The 18,386-nt window shown below is 42.1% G+C and overlaps 2 protein-coding genes across 4 annotated transcripts in view; one reads left to right on the forward strand and one right to left on the reverse strand.

The window, feature by feature from the left end:
• Positions 1 to 5,937, forward strand: part of camk1a (calcium/calmodulin-dependent protein kinase Ia) — a 35,820-nt gene extending 29,883 nt beyond the window's left edge. For both annotated transcript variants that reach the window (XM_042089725.1, XM_042089726.1), the window contains exon 12: positions 3,165 to 5,937. In XM_042089725.1, coding sequence (XP_041945659.1) covers positions 3,165 to 3,256 — 92 coding nt within the window. In that variant the 3' untranslated portion in view covers positions 3,257 to 5,937. The remainder of the gene's footprint in view (positions 1 to 3,164) is intronic.
• Positions 8 to 17,696, reverse strand: LOC121707284 (actin-associated protein FAM107A). 2 transcript variants are annotated; one of them, XR_006031283.1, is made up of 6 exons: positions 17,510 to 17,696; positions 15,877 to 15,934; positions 15,314 to 15,530; positions 9,283 to 9,436; positions 8,517 to 8,671; positions 8 to 134 (listed from the first exon to the last, which is right to left on the reverse strand). XR_006031283.1 is itself a non-coding variant. In XM_042089727.1 (5 exons), exons 1-5 carry the CDS (start codon positions 17,531 to 17,533, stop codon positions 8,573 to 8,575), a joined length of 552 nt encoding a protein of 183 aa, XP_041945661.1. In that variant the 5' UTR covers positions 17,534 to 17,696; the 3' UTR covers positions 8,359 to 8,572. The 2 variants fall into 2 exon arrangements, 1 of the variants encoding a protein (XP_041945661.1); XM_042089727.1 differs by lacking the exon at positions 8 to 134 and having other exon boundaries at positions 8,359 to 8,671.
• Between the last annotated feature and the right edge of the window lie 690 nt (positions 17,697 to 18,386).

Below are 18,386 nucleotides of genomic sequence, written 5' to 3' on the forward strand. Positions count from 1 at the left end.
TGGGTTTTGGTGCTTTTGGTGAGGGAATGGTGATGTGGAGGTGGCCTCCTTCCGGAGATCTTGTTTTCTTCTAGAATTTAAACTGGGATGACCAGCATCATTGTGTGTATGAACAGTATAACCAGCTTGGTCATCTAGAAAGACATTGAATAATTAAGTCACAGCTGTGGGTATATTAGATTAGATTAGATTCAACTTTATTGTCATTGTGCAGAGTACAAGTACTGAGACAACGAAGTGCAGTTAGTGTCTAACCAGAAGTCTAAAAAAGGAGAAAAGTGCAATGTGAACAGTGTAGACAGATAGTGCAGTGTACACAGTATATGACATAGTGCCGTGTGGACACTAGTATATATTTTACAAACGCCACGATCACGGGTACCATATTGCTTTTAAACAACAGTTACACTTACAACTTATCAAGTTTAAAAACATCAAATTGTGTTTTCTATCGTTCATTTTGGTTTGTTTATCCTTTGCCTTCCAAAATAGTTTCAAACAGTCTTAAAGGAGAAATCCGGTGATTTTTCACATAGATCTCCGTTTCTCAAGGTCACGAATACTGTCGGTACGAAGAAACAAACAAAAACAATCAGGTCTTACCTAGCTCGAGTTGCTAGCTCCAGCAACTAAAGCAACCAGGCAGCTACAGCACTACACTCTGGGCCGGGGCATGTCCGTGAGCCCCCATACTACAAAAAGTGATATCTTACTAAGTGTTATAATCTTATATTAAGATAAAAAATCTAGTTAATATTGTTTTTAGTATAAAGATACTTACTTTGAGCTTTCTTGTAATCTCAAATTAAGGTACATTTTCTTAATCCATTGTCAGATAACCCCCAAATTGAGCGAAGATGTATGTGCACAATCATTTGTGTACTTGTGTGTCCTCCCATTACATGCTAATCTGAACATTCAGCATTTACTCAGTCGTCTCACTCAGTAACTGTCCAATATGATGAAGTTGCTGCTCAGTCAACAACGTTGGACTATTAAATGCAAAATGTGGTGCGTGATTAGGCTACTAGCTGGTACACAAAGTGCCGTCACAGGAGAGCTGGTCCTGTGTTAGCCGGTTGCATGCTAACTTCAGTGGATTCTGTTTTTTTAATATATATTATATTATATAATATTTCATATGTTTTGCCCTTATATTGATAGGACAGTGGAGGGAGACAGGAAGCGAGTGGGATAAAGATGGATTGGGATTGGGACTGGGACATGACCACAGGTCGGGATCGAACCTGGGGCCCCATGGGCACTGAGAACTCAAATGTGGAATGGTGCTGCCACTTGCACCACAGCTGCCCCAGAGCATTGTTTTTGACATTAAACCAAAGCGGTTGTTTCTTCTGCTACTATTTCTGTTCCGTTTGCTATTGCTATTTCTAGGGCTTTGAATGTTTTCAACTAAAAAATCTCGGTTACACTTTACTTGACAGTGCCGACATAAGAGTGACATGACACTGTCATGAACATGTCATAAACAAGTCATAAATGTTTATGACATAACGCTTCTGTTATTAAGTGACATTCGTTTTTTGTCATAACAAGTTAGGGTTAGGTTTAGAGTTATGGTTACGGTTAGGGTTGGGGTTAGGCAGAGATGGGAAGTAACGAAGTACAAATACTTCGTTACTGTAGGCTACTACAAGTAGATTTTTCGGATATTTTTACTTTACTTTACTATTTATTTTTGAGGCGACTTTTTCATTTTACTCCTTACATTTTTAACACGAATATCGGTACTTTCTACTCCTTACATTTTACAAAACTGGCTCGTTACTTTAGTTTCAAATAATTTCAGTGGAGTTACCATTATTATTGTTTGCGTCATCAATAGCGGATGGGAATATACGTTGCACTTGACGCACCAAAGATGACTTGACAGATTTGGGAGGCATTCATTCGTGGCAAATCATTGCAGCTTGATGGCAGTAACGTTAACGTTAGCACGTAGGCCTAGTAGTATGTCAAAAATGTCAAAAGTCAAAAATGCCCTCCTCCTCTCCTCGCCTTTTGCCGCTTAACTTCTAGCTGCAGTGTAGCCTACTGTATATTCTTAGCAATAAGTAGATGCAGCATTGGGTCTTGAACAGGGATATAGTGGAGGCTAAACGCAGTTTACCCACCTCTGAAATTTCAGAAATAGTTTATCCACCTCTTATTAGAGTTTATCCCCCTCTCAAAAGAGTTTATTCACCAATTACAACTGTTTATATTTAAAAGTCACACTGTATTATCCACAATAACAATATGTGCACTCATCAACACCCTATGAACCACTTAATGCCACTTGTATTGTTATAAACATTGGACAATAACCTCCACCATCATCAAACATGTTCTGAATACCTTTTCTAAAAATCTAATACCGCATGCAGTGCAGTCCACCTTACCGTGATCACAGAATTCATAGCCTAGTTATAGTCATAGACTGGCACTCTTGCACTCTAGTAACATTGTGTGGTCCAGGTACCGTTGCATAAAAAATGGTTGTCATTCACAAGACTACTTTTACTTTTATACTTTAGTACATTTCCAAGCCTGTACTTTGTTACTTTTACTTGAGTAAAGAAGTTAAATCAGTACTTCTACTTTTACCAGAGTATTTTTTAACACAAGTATTTCTACTTCTACTTGAGTAAGGGAAGTGAGTACTTTTGCCATCTCTGAGGTTAGGATTAGGGTTAGATGTTAGGTTTCATGTGTCATGACAGTGTCATGTGTTCATGACGGTGTCAAGTAAAGTGTTACCAAAATCTCCACGTAGCTCCTGTAAGAATTTAAAACCAGAATGACCAGTATGGTAAGATTTACCAGTTTCATGTTAACACCTGGAATGATTGTAGATTGATACTGACATTCCAGCTATCTTTGATGAAAATAACACTTTAAAAATCTAAATGTTATTAATCTTATATTAATATCAAAAAATCTAGTTGGTATTGTTTTTAGTATAAAGAGACTGAGCACTTTCTCATAAAATTATTTGACTTATTTTAAGGCGTTTTTGTTGCGCTAATTAGAATTAGATGATTATGTGAATGATTGGAACACATTATGTGGTAGGACTTTTACTTTAAGAAGCTGGAGCTTTCCGTCTCGGCCTAAAGATAAACTGTGGATATAACTGTGGTTGTCTCTCTCTCTCTGGACAGGTTCTCAGTGTGGAGAGGAACGCAGGGGCAGCGCAGACCGTGACAGCTTGAGGAGCTGCACCTACTGCTGTCGACCGTCCAGTCGGGTCTGAGTACAACAACCTAGAACCTACAACACAGAATCTGACCCATCACCCAAGCACCCCCTCCCCCCCTTTAAAACCACCACCAGTTTGGCTTGGAATACAGAGTTATCCCACCAGCGTCCACTAGAAGGACCTTTGTCGACATAAGTGAGAGTGGGAGAAAGTGGTCTCCTGGGGCCACGTGTAGCTTTATTAAACATGCCTAGACACAGCTATGGGCCCTGAATGTGGGTTGGAACGGAGCCAGTGAAGAAGTTATAGAGCTGGGACAGAAACAGCCACAGAAAAGTCCAGCGGAGATTGGAGCTCTTGTGAAGCAGGCTTTAGAAGCCAGCTAGTCAGTTGTTCACAGAGACACATTTCACAGGCTAAATGTAAAGCTGCCATCTGATGTGTAATGTAATCGCCACAATCAAGTCTGGCCCCAAGAGACCAGAGAAAGAAGTGCGGGAGGACCAATATAGCACAGGAAGGGATTCAGGCATATTGTAGGAAAACGTACAGCAACAAATTTGTGAATTGGTCATTTTGTGTTCATTTTTCATTTGTCTTGACTTGATTTTTTTTAATGTCCCAACCAAAGACAGCTGTTGTATTTATTTTCTCGATTGAAAGTATGAAGTTGACGTACTGTATATGTGCCAGACGTTTACTCACAGGAGGTCAGCTGTAACATCAGGGTGGATGGCCCTCAGTGCCACATCCTTAGATAGTTTATGATCACCAGTGGCTCAAAGTCTTCATCCAACTCATTGGCTTTCATAGCATTAGAAAAGGGAAGGAAAGTAGTGTGTATGAACCTTCTAACTTCAAGATTCCAATTTAGATTCAGCTCTGAAATCATTAAATTCCATTTGCACTCACATACATACGTTAGATTTTACGCAGCAAACTGTACAAAATTGTGCACTCCCAAGTAATCCTACAACACTATGCTAATGACTTGGCATTTTTTGTTTTAATTTTTAAGACATTATTTCTTCCCCATCTGTTTGGATCTCCACCCTTGGAACAATGCACTCTGGGTTGGCCCCTGCCTGGGACTAGGGATAATTGCAACACTTGAACTCTGTATTCCATGTCAGACTGGATTTGTGTAACAGTACTGGTGAGGAGGGTTTGCATGCATCAGTGGGATTATAATATAAAATGTTATGGAAGTGGAGATGGGGGCCTAATGGCTGTTCTGTTCTCTGAGGCACAAACTGAGATCCCATGAGCACCAGCCTTGGGGCCCCACGGCCCTGAGTGCGAGAGAAAGAACTGTCGTCTGTGGTTCCCTCACTGTCTCTCACACATCGCACTCGCAGAGGCCCAAATGACACAGCAGCCACATGACGTGACAACAGCTCATACATATGTGATGCATAGACCCTTACGTCCTACCGAAGGAGCTCCAGCATCCCTGACGTGGTCCCTTACTCCTCTGACGTGAGGAGTAAGCACAAGTGGCAAGCAGGAAGGCAAAAGCATGCCCAGAGAGAACGTGTCTACAGCAATGGTAGGTTAGGAAAACACTTCTGTCAGGCACTCTCCCTTCTGAATTTCCACAGTTTTGCTTTGGTACAGGATGAGCAAGTGGAATCGTTGTTGTCCTGTTTACCCCTCTCTCTCATTGGCTCACTGGCTCGCTCGCTCGCTCTCTAGACAGAGGGAAGGGATCTCACGTTTGTGCTCTCTGTCTACTGTACTGTGCACCTCCGTAGAGGAAGTCCAATGTTTGCATGATCTGGTTAATATGTTTACATGTAAGCGATGAGCGATGAACAACTTATAAAACATTTAAATATACACATGTGTACATATAAATATGTCATTATTACATTATATTACTACTATTATTATCATTATTATTATTATTCCCCCAAGACAGTACACACTTTTGCTGTTAAAACCAAGTATAAAGTGGGCAACACAAGGTTTTTTTTTTTTTTCACTGCCAAAGGTGACCTACGCATAGTAGTTAACGTGACCTCTAACTCAGCTGTGCTGCCTCTTCCCTAGTGCCGTGATGCTAAGGAGCTGAGGAGCTCTGTTCACTCAGTTCACTGGAGACGGCAAGTTCTTCACTGGAGGGTCCCAGCCCAGGTCCCTGCAAGTCTAAAATCGTAGGTCAGGGCTACACTGGGTCTGCAAATGAAGTGCTCCATTTGCAGAGCGTAAAAATAGTTTTAGAAGACTAATTTGTTTGAATGTACGGACTGCTATCAAGCCTGGTGCAGCCAGTTCCATTGATTATAGTCGAAGCTAATTGTTGCAGCAGAATGCTCCAGTTACATACCCTGTTAGAAAAAGAACAACAGGCACATTCTGTGGAACTCGGCAGGCTAGCCAATTGGAATTACGGGGGGGGGGGCGGCGGCGTTGTAAAGATGTCTAAGTCGGTACCCACCTCCACGCTAATCCAGCACCACCAGGCATGACATCTGCATGCCTCCCCACCAGATTGACACCGAATTCAGTTAGCAAGAGAAGGATATCGTTCAGTCAGTCACAGAAGTCAGAAGTCACAAATAGTCCTACACTGACATAATTCCACTTCCAGGAGAAACGAGCTGAACAGTGTGCAAATCCTTCAGGCTAAGGTGGAAAAGCCTCTAAACAGTGATGAGTCATTTGCTGTCTTTTTTTTTTTTTAAGTATATTTTTTTGGCCTTTTATGCAGGAAGTGATTGGGAAAGAGAGTCGGGGTGGGATCCGGAAAGGACCATGGGGCGGGAATCGAACCCGGGTCGCCGGTGTACGGTGCAGGTGCCCCAGCCAGTTGCGCCATGGCTGGGGCCGTCATTTGCTGTCTTAATTCTCGCCTAGTTTTTTTGCTTGGTCCTGCCTTGTTTAGTTGCAGTGGCAAATTTTTGGTTCTGGAATACGGTCTTGGTGCCCTCGGCCTCTTTCGGCGGTCATTCAACAGCCGATTGGCCTAATTACTGATTTGTATCGATAGGCTTGGTTTCCCTTCACGGCTCAGTGGGAGGTGAGGGGGGCGGGGGAAGGCTGCTTGGTCATTCAGGCCAGTGGGGGCACACTGGAGCACTGGGGTCTTGCACAACCAGACTATCCTTGCTGGGTCTGACTTCCCAAGTCATAATGGCTTAACCGCTGAGGACACTACAGGAAAGAGTTTATGTCCCTCAAAATAGATAAAAAACTTACTGGTATCATAATAGATTCAGGACCAGTCAGCGCAGTAATAATGGCAAAACAAGGATGTGGAATATCTTCAGTGATGCGTCCACCAAAAAGTCATTCATTACTGAGCCCTGGCATGAAGAAATGTGTTAAATGGTTTTATCAATGAAGCTTCAGATATTGCAGCATGTAGAATTGCTACATGGCAATGTAGTAAGGTCATGGGGCGTTCAACATTTTTAAGTAACATTTATTATTTTTGTTCATGAATGTTTTGAGCTGGCCGGTTATGCAAATGATGTGTGAAGGGCTCCATCTATCTTAGTCCCTATCTTAGGTGTCCATTTCAGCTAAACCAGGCTGTTATGTTTCATTGGGTGAAGTACAGTGTCTATCTTTTTATACATGTTTGGTTTGTTCGTTTGTTTGTTTTGCTGAGTAAATTATTCAATTGACTGTGATGAGTCAGCACAGAAGCACTGGTTATTCCAATACACAAGTGTGTATTTTATATTATATATATATATATATATATATATATATATATATATATATATATATATTGTATATCCTTTTTTGTAAAAGCTGTTTTGAGCTACTAATGTATGGATGCAATGCATCATGGGTTACGCATCAACACTCAAGAGGCCACTGACTTGTAAGCTTAGAGATATAGTAGCAGGATCTGAAATAAAAATCCCTTGTCTATGCATTGCGTGTTCTGTTGCATCTGTAAACAGGCTTATTTAATGAACAGATGGTGTTGTACACACACACACACGCACACGCGCACGCGCACACACACACACACACACACACACACAACATTGTGGCTATTTTGAGTTTCCTAGCCTGAGTGACTTGCAGCCGAGGCAAAAAACAAAACAAAAAAAACCCTGTGTTTTTGGCTGCCTGAATATTTTGCCATTGCAGAGCGGTAGCCTCCTTTCAACTCCTTTGACAATGAAATATGCACTAGATTGACCAAAAAAGTTTTTGTAAGCCTCGATGCACAGCTGTAGTTCAAGGTTCCTTTATTTTTGTAGCCTACATGAACAGTATTGCATGGAAATAACCAACATGTCCTCTAAAATAGATGATTTATCATAATTTGTGTATCGATTTAATCTCAGTGATTCTGAGAAAAACATGCACAGTGTGCTGTTACAGGCACTGTTGATGACTGAATACTTAATATGTGAATGAGCTAAGCATCATCTACAGATACAGTATTGCATATGTAGATATTACATTCTATTGTTGTTCACTTTCTACAACACCTATTCCCTCTTTCATAATACAAAATCTATTTCAAAACATTGCAGTATTTGCTTGAGTATTCCAAGAAGAGGATGCATCACGTCAAATACAGGAAGTTAGTTGAGAGATGACGGTGATTTAAAGAGATGAATTCCCCTCCCTTAAACAAACATCATACAACAACACCAAACAATACCCGCTCATTCCCACCCATTCAATTTTCAGTTCTGTGTTTATTATATGTACTGATCCAATTATTCCACATATATCACATGCCAACCTTGGTTTGTTGTCTACGTACGTGTTCTGTGTAGTTACATGTCAAGACTGAATAGAAAAAGCACTCCACACTCTACAAACAAAACTGCTTGGCTACACATACACAGACCCTGTGGACAGATGCTATGTTAACACAACTTACATGTGCATGTGTCAGTACTACTGGCTCAAGCCAAAGGGGATGAACACATGTTCTGAAAGACCAAACTACTGCTCTCTCTCGCACAGCTTCTTGATTCGCTACTCTTCTCTCAAGTGTCACGCCATAGGCCAGCTTTCCCAGCACAACTTATATCGGTAACACTTTACTTGACAGTATTAACATAAGAGTGACATGACATTGTCATGAACACATGACACTGTCATGACACATGAAACCTAACCCTAACCCTAATCCTAACACCAACCCTAAACCTAACCCTAACTTGTTATGACAAAACCGAATGTCACTTAATAACAGAAGTGTTATGTCATAAACGTTTATGACTTGTTTGACACGTTCATGACAGTGTCATGTCACTCTTATGTCGACACTGTAAAGGAAAGTGTAACCCTTAAATCTCCTACAGTATCACAGTTCACAGAGCTCTTGGCCCACCCAATACACAGCGTCCATCCGTGCAGTCGGTTCTCCACGTCTCCCTTTTTGTGTCTCTATACCAGGCTGGTGCTCCTCCGCAGGCTGTCCTTGACTCTGATGAACTCGGGCTCGCTCGCAGCCAGAACCCGCTGGTTGTCCAGCTCTCTCTCCAACTGAAACAGCAGGGAAACACACTGAGTTACAGTAGGTAGCATGCAAGTAATGAAGAAATCAGGAGGTTAATATTCAGTAGATGATGAAGGCTTAAGTGGCATCTCAATATGTACTCTATGGCCTTGTACATCTCTCACTGGAAATAACAACAAACTATCAAACTGAGGTTAGATAATAGGTTACTTTATGACGAAAATACGACTGCATAGTATAAGTATATATACTCTTTTGATCCTGTGAGGGAAATTTGGTCTCTGCATTTATCCCAATCCGTGAATTAGTGAAACACACTCAACACACAGTGAACACACAGTGAAGTGAAGCACACACTAATCCCGACGCAGTGAGCTGCCTGCTACAACAGTGGCGTTTGGGGAGCAGTGAGGGGTTAGGTGCCTTGCTCAAGGGCACTTCAGCCGCTTCCTACTGGTCTGAGTTCGAACTGGCAACCCTCCAGTTACAAGTCCGAAGCGCTAACCAGTAGGCCACGGCTGCACCAACCAGTAGGCATACGGCGGTGTGTGTGTGTGTGTGGTGTGTAGTGTGTGTGTGTGTGTGTGGTGTGTAGTGTATGTGTAGTGTGTGCGTGTGCGTGTGCGTGTGTGTGTACCATGTCCAGCTTCTGTTGCCTCTTGTGCAGCTCCTGCTCCAGTGGTGAGGTCCTCCTCTTCTGCTCCTCCTCCCTGCGCTGCCTGATCTGTAGCTGCCGCCGCCGGTGCTCCAGGACCCGCTGCAGCTCTGGCTTCTCCTCTGCCACTGGCCGCCTGCCACACACACACAGACAGACACACACACACACACACACACACACACACACACACACACACAGTAAAAAAAACCTCAACTCCTACTCAAGCGAGTAGGACGCATTTCACACTGCTCCTGCTTCACCTATCCTTTTAGCAATTTCCACTCTTTTTCATTCTTTTATTTCATTTACAAGCTAGTTGAGCAAAGACAGTGAAACCAGTACATTTAAATCTGAAACTTTAGTGGTTAGTTTTTTACTTTAAATGAGCCAGCCAAGTCAACGAGCAAAAACTGAACGGCAATTCACCTTGAAGTTGGATTAAAACAAAATGCGCTCCTCCGGCCAGAGACCCAGGAGATCATGCCGAAAATGTACTGAGCTAGAACAGAGGATTTCTACTTTGGAATCAAAGATGCATGCCCTTCCATCAACGACAGATGAACTACGAGAGGCATCTCATGAAGTGAGTACAGCAACTACTGGAAATGCAGAGAATGTAACCCAGCAGTCTAATATCACTGCTAATAGAGCAGATGAATGCATCGACCTCACAAAGGGAAATGTGAGTACAGAGCCTTGGCACAGGCAAGGTGCCAGACCAAAAAACAAAAAACGTAATACAAGAACTGTAATTACCTCAACACCAGTAAATTCAGATGTTAACTTCAGGCCTCGTATCAGAAATACAGACAGATCAGCAAACTACTACAGGGCTTGTGGTCCTAAGGGAAGCCCACAGCCCCTAACACTATGGAACAGATTTGAATGCCTCCGGGACGTGAGAGAGGAATTTCCCAGGGAACACACCCAAAGCAGGCAGCGATCAAACCACAACAAAAGAAAGATGGGCACAGACAAGAAGCAGCACTCGACCCCTATTCATCCCACAACCCTCGTTCTAGGCGACTTTACTGTGAGACATATAAATGGGGAAAGGATGATTGTATGTTGTTTCCCAAATGCTTCAGTGTCTGACACAAAAAACAAGCTTGCAGAACTGGTGTCAAAATATGCAACTATCAAGCGCATCATTGTGCATGTTGGAGCAAATGACATCTACAGAGAACAGCTGTATGTCAAAGAAGATTTCAAGGAACTTTTCTCGGCCCTATATGAGCTTGGAATACAAATTTTCATCAGTGGCCCACTCCCAGCAGAGGGAAGCTTTGTATTTTCCAGACTATTCAGTTTAAACACCTGGCTCGCAAAAACATGCTTTTCAGTTGGGATGAATTTTATTGACAATTTTAACCTTTTTTGGAATCGCAGGGAATGCTTCAGACCAAATAGCACAGAGCTGAGTTGGACTGGGGCCAAGATCTTAACCGAATACTATCACCTCTCTCTCCTGCACCCAACATTTTTTCTGCCAACCTTGAGCCGAGCCTCTGATAAGCGCTCAGTGGCCATACAGACGGAACAAGCGGATGACATCAACAACTCAGCTAAACCAAAACACTCTGCACAGGCTGAAACAGAGATATGCCCAACCTCCCCTGCTGTGGGGCCCTCTGATAACCACCCGCTAGCCTCCACTGAAATGCAGACCTTGGAGAAACATAAACAACCAGCTCAACAATGCCAAGCCATGTCCACTGGACAAGATAAGATGGGTGCTGCTAAAATGACTCAAAGTCAATCACTGGCGTCAAACTCCCTGGAATCTCAGCAAACAAATGGATGTGATGAGCATGAGGAGATAGCACCTATCAAAGCTGCTGAGGGGCTATCAGAAAGGAAGGATCATGTTGTGACACCAGCACCAATACCCCTCTCCACCTCCGTCGTCTCCTTGTCACCACAAAGACACAACAACATGGAATACACTACTGGAATACATGCTGAAAGCGGAGCATCTGCAACAAACTTCCCAGAACCTCAGCAGGCAGATGGAGACTCTGGATCAATTTTCAACCCCAACCTCCTTGATTTCCCATCACCACCCACACCCAATCACGTCCCCACCCAATCAAACTCCCCAGGCCACACAAACCCCCCTAATCTCCCATCCCCATCCCTTCATCCCACCACCCACTCAAACTCCACAGGATCCCCTGAATACCCATCACCATCCCCACCCAAGCACATGATGTTCCCTGCAAGAATGGAGAGACTGCTACCAGTAGCCATGCAGAGTTTTACTAGCCCAAGATCATTAGCACCAAAGAAGCAAAGGGCACCTCCACCCCCTCGCCCTCCCCCTCCCCGTTTAGAAGGATCTCTTAAGCAGCAGCAACCTCTTAGTTCATTTTCTCAGCCGGCATATAGCATGGAATGTGCAGTGGAAAATACAGATGGCAGCAGCAGGGGACAATTATATGATGACTGTATTGCATGATATTCTCAGGGTCCCTGCAATATAAATGGTACTGACAGTAGTTTTGAGAACATGCCGGGACCCAGTAAGCCCATGACATTCTCTATTCCTGTATTGACAAGAAATAGAACACAAATGCATCGAGCTTATAGGGTAAACCAGTCCAATCTCCTACCCGTACCACATCAACCTCAGATTTCCCCCATGGATCATATTTCCCCAACACTTAAACTAACAAAACTAGCACTCCTAAATATCAGATCTCTTTCAAACAAATCATTCTTAATTCATGATCTAATTTGCACACACAACCTTGATTTTTTACTTTTAACTGAGATATGGTTAGATCAAGCAAACAGTGCTGCTACTCTCATCGAATCAGCTCCCCCAAACTTCAGTTTTTTGAGTGCTACCAGAGCAAATAAAAGAGGTGGGGGGATAGCCACAATTTTCAAGACGTCTTTTCAGTGCAATCAGTCGTCATTCGGTGACTTTACTTCATTTGAATATCTGTGTGCATGCATTAAGTCTTCTCCTCAGATTTTATTACTGACAATTTACAGGCCTCCAAAACATTCAGCTAAAGTTTTTCTTGAAGAGCTAGGTGAACTGCTATCAGTTGTTTGCATAGAGTATGACTGTCTTATTATATCAGGGGATCTAAACTTGCATGTGGATAATCCTGAAAACAATTATGCCAAGGAATTCATTGCACTAATCGATACTTTCTCCCTAACACAGCATGTACAGGGGCCAACACACTCTCTCGGCCATACCCTCGACCTTGTTATCACAAAGGGTCTCGATGTCTCTACAGCTGTTAAAGACCTGGCCTTATCTGATCATTTTTGTGTGTTCTTTGATGTGTCTATGTCCCCACACACTCAAAACACAGCTATGATGGTAAAAAGGAGAATCATAAATGATCAGACAAGTGCTCTCTTTGAGCAAGCACTTTCACTAAAGTCAAGTCAACTGTCAGACTCTGAAGACTTATTTGATCACTTTAATGCAAAAATGGCAAACATTATGGATGACATTGCTCCATTACAATTCAAGAAAGTTAAGGACAAACAGAAAGCACCATGGAGGCAAAATCCAGCAGTTAAACTTCTAAAAAGAGAGTGTAGGAAGACTGAAAGAAAATGGCGTAAATACAAACTTCAGATCCACTATGAAATCCATAAAGAGATGCTCCGCACATATAACTCTGAAATATGCAAAGCAAGACAGTCTTTCTTTTCTAACATTATCAATAGAAGTTCAAATAACACTCGTATTCTATTTTCAACTGTTGATAAGTTAACAAATCCCCCCTCACAATTAGCGCCTGAACTTCTCTCAACTAATAAATGCAATGAGTTTTCATCTTTTTTTAAAGGTAAAATTGACAAAATCAGACTCAACATATCTGCTCAATTACAAATTCAACAACCTGAACTTCCAGCAACAAACAGAGGGAAACTAAACTTGATGTCAGAGTTCAGCTTGATAGACTACGAAACACTTGAAAAAACGGTACAGAATCTCAGCCCTTCCACATGTGTCTTAGACACTCTGCCTACCAATTTCTTCAAAACTGTTTTTCACCTCATAGCGGCGGATGTCCTTCAAATTGTAAATGTATCATTGCTGTCTGGCACTTTTCCTAAGTCACTGAAAACAGCTGTTGTAAAGCCACTTCTCAAGAAGAATAACCTGGATGCCTCCATGCTAAACAATTACAGGCCCATATCCAATCTACCTTTTATTGGCAAAATTATTGAAAAAGTAGTCTTTAATCAATTAACCACCTTCCTAACATCAAATGGGTATTTTGATTACTTTCAGTCTGGTTTTCGGGCAAATCACAGCACTGAAACAGCTCTCATTAAAGTTTCCAATGACATACGCCTCAACACAGATTCAGGTAAAACATCAGTCCTAGTGCTACTGGACCTTAGTGCAGCATTTGACACTGTTGATCACAATATTTTACTACACAGACTAGAACACTGGGTTGGATTTACAGGCATAGTTATCAGCTGGCTAAAATCATATCTACAAGAAAGGAGCTTCTTTGTTGCCATCGGAAACTGTACCTCAACACCAACGTCCTTGACCTGTGGTGTTCCCCAGTGGTCGATCTTGGGGCCACTATTATTCAACCTCTATATGCTCCCACTTGGACAAATCATTCAAAATAATTTGATTTCATATCATAGCTATGCAGATGACTCACAAATTTACTTAGCTCTATCACCAAACAACTATGGTCCTCTTGAATCTATGTGTCAGTGTATAGAACAAATCAACACCTGGATGTCTCAAAATTTTCTTCAGCTGAACAAAGAAAAAACTGAAGTAATTATATTTGGTAAAAATGAGGAAAGACTTAGGGTTGCCACTCTCCTTGACACAAAAGGGTTGAAGGCAAAGGATACTGTTAAAAACCTTGGTGTATTAATTGACAGTGATCTAAATTTCAACAGCCACATGAAAGCGATAACTAAATCAGCTTTTTACCACCTCAAAAATATTGTCAAACTCAGAGGGCTGATGTCAAAACATGACTTAGAAAAACTCATTCATGCATTTATCTCCAGCAGGGTTGATTACTGCAATGGGCTGTTCACAGGCCTTCCTAAAAAGACTATTAAACAGCTTCAGGTGATACAAAATGCAGCAGCTAGGACTCTAACAAAAACTAAAAGAACTGACCACATTACTCCAATTCTTAAGTCCTTGCACTGGCTTCCAGTAAGTCACAGAATTGACTTTAAAGCACTATTGCTTGTTTATAAATCAGTAAATGGAGCAGGACCTAAATACTTGTCAGACATGCTTCAGCAGTACACACCTTCTCGTCCTCTCAGGTCCCAGGTGAAAAACCTGCTAGTAAAACCTACAGTTAGAACTAAACATGGTGAAGCAGCTTTTAGCTGCTATGCGGCTCAGCTGTGGAACCAACTTTCGGATGACATTAAAAAGGCCCCAACTGTAGCCAGTTTTAAATCTAGACTTAAGACCAAACTGTTCTCAGACGCTTTCTGCTAACTGTGCCGAGTTACAAATTCTGAATCTGCCTCGATAATTATTCTACTTAGTCTTTTATTACTTTTTTTACTACTTTTGCCTTTGTTTTTGCTTACTAATTATTCTTTATTTTTAAATGATTTTACCTTGTGTTTTATGTTTTCTTTTTATTATGATCTTTACCTTTTAACTATTCTTTGACTATATTGCCCTTCTATGCTTTTATTTGTTATTATCGTTTGGTTTTGTTTATGTAAAGCACATTGAATGACCTCTGTGTATGAAATGTGCTATATAAATAAACTTGACTTGACTTGACTTGACTAAAACTCTTCTATCCTCTTTTGCCCATCCAAACCTATGTAATTTAGAGGTTATACAGTATTTGACCAGTGACTAGCTGCCTGGCAGCTAACCAAATCATGCTTTTTCCATCTAAGAAACGTAAGCCAATGAAGACCAGAAGAGAGTAGAAACTCCTCATAAACTACTGCAACTCACTCTTCTCATCCCTCACTAAATCTGCTCTAGACTGCCCCAAACATATAGCCTACTCACCTGTGGCTCAGCAGCAGCTCCCTGTGCAGGGCCTGGTGGCTCCTGGATACCTTGACAGGATTGACCAGCTTCTTGGGCTGGATCAGCGCCTCCTGACCCGGCTCCGAGGAGTGCGAGTGGGTTGAGAGGGATGGGGAGGCCCTGCCGGGCAGCTCAAGTGCCCTGTCCCTCTGGATCCGCGACGACTCGCGCCCCGAGTCTGGCCCAGGCCTTGGCACTGTGACCCATTAAAGAATTTACATGGACACGGACGTGAATTTACATTAGTGGCCTGCAGCTAAAGGGACAAAAAATATACTTAAGGCATGGTGTAATGAAAACAGTATTGTTGAATGTGCAATGTTTCAATATTTACATTTCATATGGTAAACATGGGGAGTAGTAATAATAGGTCATCTATTCTCAGCATATTTACATTGGAATAAACAAATGGGCAAGCTGTGACAGACAGAATGACTAACTGATACTGACATTGTTAGCTTATAGGGGTTGAATTACTAAATCAACATGCAGCACTGCCCTTTAGGGAATAGTAAAATTATATTGCTTTGAGCTGTACCTACCAGGCCTGCTCAGAGGCTTTCCATAACTTGAGCATGAATATGGAAGGTCATGATCTGTCTAGAAGATATGGACAAAGTTATGCCAAAGCCCAAAAGATTTGCACAGTTACACACAAGGAAAAACAAGTCTATAACACATTACATGTTTACTCGCAAATAATACCTATGAGGGAAGAAAAAATACTATCTTTGGCTCTATTAAAAGTCTTACTGATTCTTAAACTTGAGGAGCATCAGGGTTCAGTGTTTTGGAGAGAAATCCAACGTGAGCGTGTAAAAAGACAAAACGTTTAAAAAAAAATCACCAATATCAAAACAGCCTTCGTCCATCTATGAACTGAACATTTCAACAGCTTCAGCTGACCTGTGTAACAATGTCGCAACACTCTTGACAGCATTCCTGAATTTTACTTTTGTTCAAAATGGTTTTGTGTGACAAAAGTACTACGCTTTTGCAAATTGTTTTCATGCAGAATGATGAGAGGAATAAACAGTGTGTACAGCCTCACCTCACCAAATATTTCCCTTATCACTCTACTGGCCTCTCAACGAGTATTATAATTCTCCGGGCCAGTGATTAAGTGGACAATGGGCCAGTGTGTGGGAGGCAATGCTACGGCAACACAAGGGAGCCATTGTGTTCCTGAGCGATATGTTGGGTCAAACAAAGCCGGATGAAAAAGCTTCTAGGACCAACTGGAGTTTTGCCACATCATTACTAGAAGATATTTTTTTTGCACTTTTATACGCCTGTGATTCTGCCCCCCACCCCCCCCCCCCTTTTTCTCTGCTCACATGTAGATAGTTCTCCATGAGATAATTGCTGATAGGATGCTGTTTGACTGGTTTAAGCTTTCTAGGGGGTAATATGCAAGGCAGATGAGTTAATACAACGTGACACGGCACTGGAAATATAGCATCATATCAAGAAACACAAACATGCAAATGACTAAGGTAAAGCCAAAATAGACTCTAGCAATGTTTAAAGTTTAGCTTAAAGGAGAAACGAATATGCAACATAGTGTCTGGGTTTAATAAAACAATTTAATGTAATATATAGCAAAATCTACATAAACAACAAAACATTGCAAAACCTTCCATACGTATAACAATACATATTCAACACTTCAATTTAATTGCTAAATGAAAGTACCTTACATAGTTTTCAAACAAACTGAAGCTAACCAGCCTCTGAACTTCAATCTCATCTCCTCCGTTGTGCAGCAGTAGGAGCAATCGGAATTTGACTGTGCTGTCCCATCATTTTATTCGGTTTCATTAGCCGGTGTTGACACAACTAAAATGTACAACTTAAACACAACTTAGTGATTTATGAGCATTCATATTTTCTTTCATTTTCATGACAAGTGAATGCTATACTAATCTCTGGATACATCATTATGAAAAATGAAATCCAAAATCAAAAATGCACATGCCACACTTTGGGTTGACCAGCTGGCTAACCAGACCACAAACACTTTGATGTACAGCAACTCAGCGTACCTCACAGACACCCGTTTGACCCCCTCTCTGCCCTGCATACATCTCCCTAGTGGGACCCTCCAGGGGCTCAGCTACGGTGGCCACTACCACAACACACAGAACCGTCACACAAGTAAGGAAAGGCTCTTACTTTTTTCCCATGGGTGACTCCCATATCTCCCCAGGCCACTCTAGACTGGCTGCTGCCAGGGTGGGATCTGATGAGAGCCCCAGAGATGAAAGGCAACCCCTCTGCCCCTCAGGGACACAGAGAGAAAATGGGGGGTAGAGAAGGGGGAGAAAGAGAGAGAGAGACAGGGGGAAGGGAGAGAGAGAGAAAAGGGGAGAGAGATAGAGAAGAGAGAGACAGAGAGAAAGAGAGAGAAGGGGGAGAGAGAAAAAGAGAGAGAAGCAGAGAGGGACAGTAAAGGGGAAGAGAGAAAGAGGGAGAAGGGGAGAGACATAGACACAGACTGACAGAGAAGGGGGGAGAGGAGGGAAGGGCAAGAGAAGGGTAAAGAGAGAAACACAGAAGGGGAGAAAGAGAGTAAGGGAGGAGGGGGTGAGAGAAGAGGGGAGAGAGGTAGCCTGAGAGACCCCAGACATTTTTGACAACCGAACACTTAAAAGTGGCTGTATGCTTCCTTCAATATTCCGAGGGACAAAGGACATTATGCAACACATAGTACAGTAAGTATAAGTATAAGTAAGTATAAGTATATATGGACCCTTTCAAGAGAGTTCCATTATCAGCATCATAGTTGGCCCCACAAGACTTCCGTTTTAACATTTCATATGTTATCTTAATGCAGAGGAAGTAGATTGGGGCCCAAATAGAACGTTCAAGCATTGTTTTTGTTTACCTTGTTGAAAGGGTCTATACTCTTTTGATCCCGTGAGGGAAATTTGGTCTCTGCATTTATCCCAATCCGTGAATTAGTGAAACACACACAGCACACAGTGAGGTGAAGCACACACTAATCCCGGCGCAGTGAGCTGCCTGCAACAACAGCGGCGATCGGGGAGCA

The sequence above is a fragment of the Alosa sapidissima genome, chromosome 4 (genome assembly GCF_018492685.1).
Source record: "Alosa sapidissima isolate fAloSap1 chromosome 4, fAloSap1.pri, whole genome shotgun sequence".
In the NCBI taxonomy this organism is placed as follows: domain Eukaryota; kingdom Metazoa; phylum Chordata; class Actinopteri; order Clupeiformes; family Clupeidae; genus Alosa; species Alosa sapidissima.